The 8,484-nt window shown below is 44.0% G+C and overlaps 1 protein-coding gene across 1 annotated transcript in view; it reads right to left on the minus strand.

Annotated features, from left to right (window-relative positions):
• The window catches only part of csmd3b (CUB and Sushi multiple domains 3b), a gene marked incomplete at both ends in the record, with an annotated part of 797,030 nt that overhangs the window by 226,057 nt on the left and 562,489 nt on the right, over window positions 1–8,484 (minus strand). The window contains 1 exon segment of the mRNA XM_080735998.1: window positions 2,510–2,613. Within this exon segment, the coding sequence (XP_080592124.1) occupies window positions 2,510–2,613 (104 nt within the window).

Raw genomic sequence — 8,484 nt, forward strand, 5'->3', positions numbered from 1 at the left:
TCAGGACAGAGAGGGAGACGGCCGTCCAATCAGCACAAGCTAAAGTGCCGCCGTGCGCTGAACTGTCAGTGTGAGCGACCGCGCCGCTAAAGGAACAGAACATGTCAAACATGGACTACAATCATCTTCCAACACGGCTGCGCTGGCTGATGTGGGAGAACGCAGGGCAGTCGAGGACACACTGTATAGTTCATCTGGGTGCAAAGGAACCAAGGCTTTATCATAGTCCGAGGTGAAGGGTGGTCACTTATTTTCTGGCCCTGCACTATTGGGTTGTGTTGGTTGTACTGTGTACTATTGCTGTGTTGATATGGCGGTGTGATACTTGTGTTGCATGACTGCATTGACTAGCATTGACTGTTATGTGCACTTTTTTTATTTTTTTTGCACTGTTTGTTAAGTTATGCTTTGAGTATAGCTCTTTTTGTGTGTGTGACGTGTCACTTATGAGCGTTGAATGTTTCGTGGTCACTTTATGTATGTATTCTTTTTTTTTTTTTTTTAAGTAGATCTTCGACACTTTGTTTATATTTTATTTTTTTGTGCTTGCTCTTTGGACTGTACACTACAGTACTATTTTTCCTTTTCTTACTTCTTTGTAACTTGTAACCTTAAACTGCTGTGCTGCCTCTGGGCAACTGAATTTCCCCTGTGGGCTAATAAATCTATCTATCTATCTATCTATCTATCTATCTATCTATCTATCTATCTATCTATCTCAACTTTTAGGTGATAAGTTATCACCTAAAAACGAGATAACAAGTGGAGGCCATCATAGTCACGGTGAAGTCCTATCACTGTGACAATGATGCCTCGGTGCCTCTGAAACCATGGGGCACACTGATTGGTCTAGATCGACCAGTCAGTGATGGGGAGATGTCTGAAGGTAAAATCAGAGAGAGATGTCTAGGTTTGTGGTGATAGCCCTTTACCACGGCTAATGACGTAATGTTGTAGTTTTCTGATGTTAAAAGACTACACCGTGGTGATGGCTTATCACCCCAGACTGTACTATAATGGCGTTTCCATAAAGCCACTTTTTGCGCATTAACAGCTTAGTCGCAAAATGTTTTTATGGAAACACTTCAAAATGCGAATAAACTTTCATTATCCGCAAAAAAGATTATCCGCTTGGAGGAGGAGGATTTTGAGGCTTAATCGAATAAACTAAATGCGCAAAAGTGAATGGAAACGGGTCAGACAATACATTCGAATAAAGTATGACGTTCGTCCATTTCCCCTGCCGCTTTGTCCATGGTATAGCGTTAGCCCACAAAACAAACCTGTTGTTTGTTACACACAGAGTGACACGGACCATGTGTAAATTCCTCCCGTTTTCACCTCAAGCCATCGGTGACGAGCGAACCCTTCCTCATCCCACGGTGTTGCGTGCCTGAAGTGCCCAATCTACAAGCTCACAGGCAAAGCAGCTCGCATCCACGTCTCCCTGCCGCGTTGTGAGCTTGCAGATCGGCCACCTGACCTTCCAGAGGATGCTGAAACTTCCACTGTGCAGCGACGCGACCGCGGTTTTCCCGGTGAACCGGTAGCTTTATGTATTGAGAGGAACTCTTGCCAATTTCGTAAGAGACTCGTCGCCAATTGTAATATATTTAAACGTTATTTGGGGCCATGATGATGACTGATAATCCCTTCTTCCCACTACTAGACAGCGACCGAGTCACAGCAGTCAGACGTGCAGACGGTGCAGTGCTCAGGTTAGGTCTGAAAAAAATCAGCCTGATCAACTCTTGCGACGTCGCTAATTCGAATGACACCCGCAAATGGAAACATGCTAAATTTGCTTTGTCTTAATGCGTATTTCTGATAATTCGCTTCCCTAATTCGATTAAGTTTATGGAAACGCCACTTATGATAGGGCCTTAAGTAGGCTAACACAGAATGGCTGCTTAACACAACAACTCCAAAACAATTACTTTTAAAAAAGAAAAAAGAAGAGGAGTTGGAATAAGCTCACACACCATTGTTAATACTTTTCATTGGCAAAATATTTATAAAACCCACAGATGGATTTAACCAATTTTATTTTAAAAATATAACAACAATTAAAAACATTGCAGATCTACAAGCCTGCAATGTGTTGTGATACAACACATGTGAGCTATATTTTTGTTAATTTTGCGCGCCACTCTTGTATGAGTAGAGGGCACTAATGTAAAAAAAAAAAAAAAAAAAAAAACATTAAAAAAGATACAAGTTTTCTGTTTGACAGCAACTATATATCGTCACTGTCGGCCAGAAAACTTGTATCTCCAAGTTTCAAATGAGTATGTTTTTTCGTTAAGTAAAGCACAAGGCTTTACTAAAAAGCTGATCTAGAAGCACACAACGCCTCGCACTGGCGTTGTGTGCTTGTAGATCTGCTAATTGCACTAGTTTAAATCATTTGAAAAATGATAAATACAAAATGAACATAAAAGGTTTCCACCCGACAACAGCGACATAGTGCAACATGATACGTCATCATAGCTACCGGGTTAATACTCACACTTGTAGTATGGTGGTAGGATCGCCCACCTCCCCTCCGTCTCCGATGGTTAGAGTATCGTAGGCTATTTCCAGGTCAAACTCCTCAAAGTTGATCTGGATCACCTGTAGAACAAGCACACACATGCAGACACACACACGCACGCGCACACACACGCACACACACGAACAAACACCGGATTAAAACTCCCACCTAAAGTTGCTTAATTTGAATATTTCTCCAAAACCACGAGGGTCCAGAAATCCAGAACGCGAGTGAGGGAATGAGGCTGATAATGACGGGAAAGAAGTCGGTGAGCAACCCCGACTCGATGCGTTGCCCCGGGAAAGCCATTAGAGCAAGATTTTAGTGTTTTATCTGAGGCCAGGGAGGGATGCACAGTATCTGCCAACAGGGCAGAGGGGCCAGAGATGGAGTGGGTGGTAGCAGCAATGAGGGAGAGAGAGAGAGAGAGACTGTGTGTGTGTGTGTGTGTGTGTGTGTGTGTGTGTGTGTGTGCGTGTGTGTGTGTGTGTGTGTGTGTGTGTGTGTGTGTGTGTGTGTGTGTGTGTGTGTGTGTGCGTGTGCGTGTGCGTGTGCGTGTGCGTGCGTGTGCGTGACTGGGTGTGTGTGTGTGTGTGTGTGTGAGTGAGAGAGAGAGGAAGGGAGGGAGAGACAGACAGACAGACAGACAGAGATAGAAATAGAAACATACTGTATAAAGACGACAACTACCTTTTAATACATTTGAAAAATGTTCTGCTATTTGTCCCAAAGCTTTCCTATATTGATGTATAACTATTTCTGGCGGAAAATGCACTATTCTCATGGTTTTGTAAGATTGTTTTCTCTAAGTTGCAATATGCTCCGTTTACACATTTCTTTGATACATGATGTAAACGAGAGAGAGAGAGAGAGAGAGAGAGAGAGAGAGAGAGAGAGAGAGAGAGAGAGAGAGAGAGAGAGGAGGCTTAGATAGAAACAGACAGAAAGAGAAGCCGACAGGCGGCAAGGCCGGCAGCAGAGATGAGAGAGGCAAACCGTAGGAGTCTGGGAGAGCACATGAACGAGGAGGGAAGGTTTACCAGATGAGTCCAGGATCTTTGATCCTAGCAACTTTATTAGAATATTTACACCCGCGAGTCCTTATTTGACCCTGAAGTTGGAAGCTTCCCTCCTTTCGTCATCTCTCTCTCCTTTCCTTCCGCAGTCTTTGGGGCTCCAGATTCAATATTCAATATTCTGCTCACTTCAAAACATCCCGAAACATCAGAGGCGTTTTCCCCTCCCCCTAGAGCTCATTAATAAAGAAATATATCTGTTTCATTGCCTGTACGCCCTTGCTCTCTCGTACAGTAAGCGTGTATGTATTTATTAGTAAACGAGATGTGCTTTAAAATGTAAAAGCGTAACCTCGTATTATTCAAAGTACGACTAGTTGCATTCAGCAACTATTTTTTTTCCCTCCGTTTTTCTTTTCTTTCCCTTGGGCCATTAAGGCGGCGTTTTTCTGAGAGATCGTTATCCGTTGGAAAACATTGCTGGTACATGATGGTCTTAACCCATTTAGGCCTAAAATTATTGGATGCTTTAACTATTAAAAAATAGCAGATATACAAGCTCACAGCGCGGCACCGAGTGCCGCACTGCGAGCTTGTAGATCTGCTATTTTTGAAAAAGTCGTGAAAATGTGTGCAAATCTTTGAATATATGTATTTTCAAAGCGAACGTTTGTAACTCAGATTTTGCTTCTGGGTGGTCCCTGGAACCAAATATTTTGAGATGGGGATCCGTGGCCAAATACATATCATTTTGGGGGTCCTTCACATGAAAAGGTTTGAGAACCACTGACACAGTAGTCTCTCAAGAACAGACTAACTGAGCTCCAGTTGAGTGAAAAGGACCTTTTCTTTGACGATGGCCGGCCAGATTGCTGACATAGAAACATAGGTTTTAAAAAAAAACCTTAGAAGTAATCAAAAGACACTAATAGAATCGGGTCTAAATTCGAATTTTCACGATTTTTCAAAAATAGCAGATCTACAAGCTCGCAGTGAGCTTGTAGATCTGCTATTTTTCAATAGTTAAAGCATAAAATAATGATGTACCCGTTCTGAATGAGTTTTAATGGAGGTACTAACTAACGCCATGATGAAACTGACTTAGCGGTCCCCGGGGGTGGATAGCCTACTTCCAGATTAATTTCTTGTTATCTTCATCACGAGCGGCTTTTCACGAGTAAGACCTCGTCCAAGTGATCTAAAAATAAGGAATGGAAAATGAATGAAAAAGAACTTCTAGCACATAGCATGTCTCTCTCAGCTCACATCGTGTTTCACTGTGTATCCCCATTCATTACTGGAATGGCTGCAATTCATTAGCACAATGAGGTCCGTTTATGGCTCTGGCTCACTTGTTTCGGTCCCCGGGAGTGAGCACAACTCCTGGTTTTATTCCCGCGGAGGGGAGGACAAGAGCCGGAAGATATACCTTGTTTTTTCATCGTGCCAACAATTAGATTAAGTCCTCATTAAAATGAAATACAGGCAAGATGCACTATAATAGCCGTTGCCCCCGGAGATTGATGTCTGCAGTACCCTGTTAAAACGGGCAGGGGGCAGCAGCGCGAGAGCATTGCTACCCGAGGTGAATCTGATGGATGTCGTGGTTGTTGCCGGGGATCAAACCTGTGACCTTTTGGTTAGAGAGCGGCCTCTCTGTCCAACCGGGCAGCCTGGTAATTCAACTCAACAACGGACAACAGCCTTCGGATGACATGCGCTCGGAAAATACATGACAACATTAGAGGGCCATAATATAACTCATGTCAACCGGAGTGATGGGTAACATGGAGAGAGGACAGGGCTCAAAGAGCGATCTGTCCATCTAGCGCTTTACCAGCGTGGCAGAGTGGAAGAAAGCATTGCTTTACAGCAGGGACGTGCTGGGCCCCTGATTCAGCCCGGGGAAAAAAATAGTTGGAGAGGCCCTCATTGCGCGCTATAGAGAGAGATCTCTCTCTAGAGAGAGATCTCTCTCTATGGCGCTGCAGCTACTCAAAGATTTGCCATTTCAGATCATGACAAGTGACAAGCCAGTGGGCCAATTACATGAGTTATATTTTGTCGTTGTCCGGTGGAAACCTTGTATGTCCAAAACCGTTTGTTTGTATTTATAATTTAAAAAATGATTTAAACTAGTGAAAACAGCCGATCTACAAGCACACAACGCCTCGCGGTGTGCTTGTTGTGTGCTTGTAGATCTGCTGTTTTCACTACTTTTGTGCAACGGCCTTGTATGATGAAGCAGGGCTTTGCGAAAAAAAAATTACAAATTTGAAACTTGGAGATACAAGGTTTCTGCCCGACAGTGACGATTTTCTTTGTTGGCCGCCCAGCCCCCAAAATGGAACGAAGGCCGACATTTTATTTGTATTCTTTTCCTAATGGCCGGTCCAGGCCGGGAATGAACCGGCCGTTCGGGAGTTGTCCCGCTTTTCCCAATGGCCAGCACGTCCCTGCTTTACAGCAGCGGCGTAGCCAGGATTTACCAACTGGCTATAGGCCTGGCACAATGTGGGTGGGCCCAGATGTGAGCTTGTACATCGGGCTATTTTAAATTTAGAATGCTTTAGCTATAGAAAAATAGCAGATCTACAAGCCCACAGCGCGGCACCGAGTGCCACGCTGCGAGCTTGTAGATCTGCTATTTTTGAAAAATCGTGAAAATTCGAATTTTTACCCGATTCTATGAGTGTCTTTTGAATCCTTCTAAGGTTTTTTTTGAAAAACCTACGTTTCTATAAGTCAGCAATCTGGCCAGCCGTCGTCAAAGAAGAGGTCCTTTTCACTTCAACTGGAGCTCAGTTAGTCTGTTCTTGAGAGACTACAATGTCAGTGGTTCTCAAACCTTTTCATGTCAAGGACCCCCAAAATGATAGGTATTTGGCCACAAAACCCCATCTCAAAATAATTCGTTCCAGGGACCACCCAGAAGCTGAATCTGAGTTACAAACGTTCGCTTTGAAAATACATATATTCAAAGATTTGCACTCATTTTCACGACTTTTTCAAAAATAGCAGATCTACAAGCTCGCAGCGCGGCACTCGGTGCCACGCTGTGAGCTTGTATATCTGCTATTTTTCACTGGTTAAAGCATTCAATAATTCTAGGCCTAAATAGGCTAAAATAGCTAAACATTTAAATATTTACAGGGACATAATACAGTAATATTTCATGGAAGTGGCCTTCCCAAGCCACATGGAGACATTTTAATTTTAGAAATTGCTTCATAATTGACTAAGCTATGATCAAATCAAACTGTGGGGTCTTTCTTTGCTTCCTAGGTAGCCATGCATCACCGCACCGCACCGCACCGCAAAGCGAAAGTTTTAGTTATTTTTGGGTGGGCACAAAAACGAAATGGGTGCACGGGCCGAGGCCTAGTCAGGCCCACCCGTGGCTACACCGCAAAAGCTTTGTGGCTTAAACACTATAAACATGGTCCTTGGCACTTCTCTCTCTCACTCTCGCTCTCTCACTCGCTCGCACGCACGCACGCACGCACGCACGCACGCACGCACGCACGCACGCACGCACGCACGCACGTGCGCGCACACACACACACGCACACGCACACACACACACACACACACACACACACACACACACACACACACACACACACACACACACACGCGCACGCACGCTACACTATGTAGGTTATGTTGTCCTCTGCTGTGACCACGTAAGCATTATTCACACAAGATTATCACCCTATTCTTAAACTGCCCATGCAGGGAGATACAGAGATGGCAGCATGAATAAACAATAACAAACAACAACAACAACAGACTATAAACAACAGAAACAAGGTGGTAAACACAGTAGATATAATGGTGAACACACACAGTAAACAGTCTAGTTAAACTGCAGAGCGCCACAGAATTAGGGTTGCCAATTAACTGTCCCTTATTAGGCACCGTCTCTTATTTAGAAACTATAAGACGTGTCCCTTATTGAACTGACAAGGGACACGCTTTGTTCCTTACTTTTTGGAAGGCAATCAATAGCCATGTTTCCATAAGCTTATTCGAAAATAGGAAGCGAATTATCATAAATTCTCATTAAGCCAAAGCGAATTTAGCCTGTTTCCATTTGCGGGTGTCATTCGAATTAGCGACGGTCGCATGAGTTGATCGGGCAGATTTTTTCAGACCGAACCGAGACATGAGCACTGCACGTCTGACTGCTGACTCGATCGCTGCATCCTGCAAGTTTCAGCGTCCTCTGGAAGGTGGCCGATCTGCAAGCTCACAGCGCGGCGCGGAGACCTTGGTGGAGACGCGGATGCGAGCTGCTGTGAGCTTGTAGATCGGCCACTTTTGGCACGTGTGATGAGGAAGGGTTAGCCACGGATGGCTTGACTCCGGGAGGTGAAAATGGGAGGAATTTACACACGGGTCTGTGTCACTCCGTGTGTAACAAACAACCGGTTTGTTTTGTAGGCTAACCCTATACAATGGACGTTAAGCGGCAAGGGAAAGTGTTAAGTTGGAGGACGATATGGACCCAGAACGTCATAATGTATTCGCATTTATTGTCTGACCCGTTTCCATTCACAAATGCGCATTTACTTTATTCGATAAAGCCTCAAAATCCACCTCTTCCAAGCGGATAAAAGTTTTTGCGGATAATGAAAGTTTATTCAAATTTTGAAGTGTTTCCATAAAAAGATTTAAGCGAAAAAGGCTTAATGCGCATTAAGAGGCTTTATGGAAACACCACTATAGGCACACATCTTAACAACTAACAGTTCAAACAGCTCATATACATAATACCAGTAAGACTCCCTAATAGGGAGATAAGCGACTGTCAGGTCGCATAGGCTACACAGACTTTAGAAGGCAATGGTAGCCAATCAGGAGGGAATATGGGAAATGGGACAGATCCATGTTGATGACATGACTTTAGAGATACTGTGTACCACTTTTGGG

Source organism: Nannobrachium achirus (genome assembly GCF_963921795.1).
Source record: "Nannobrachium achirus genome assembly, chromosome: 10".
Taxonomy (NCBI): Eukaryota; Metazoa; Chordata; class Actinopteri; order Myctophiformes; family Myctophidae; genus Nannobrachium; species Nannobrachium achirus.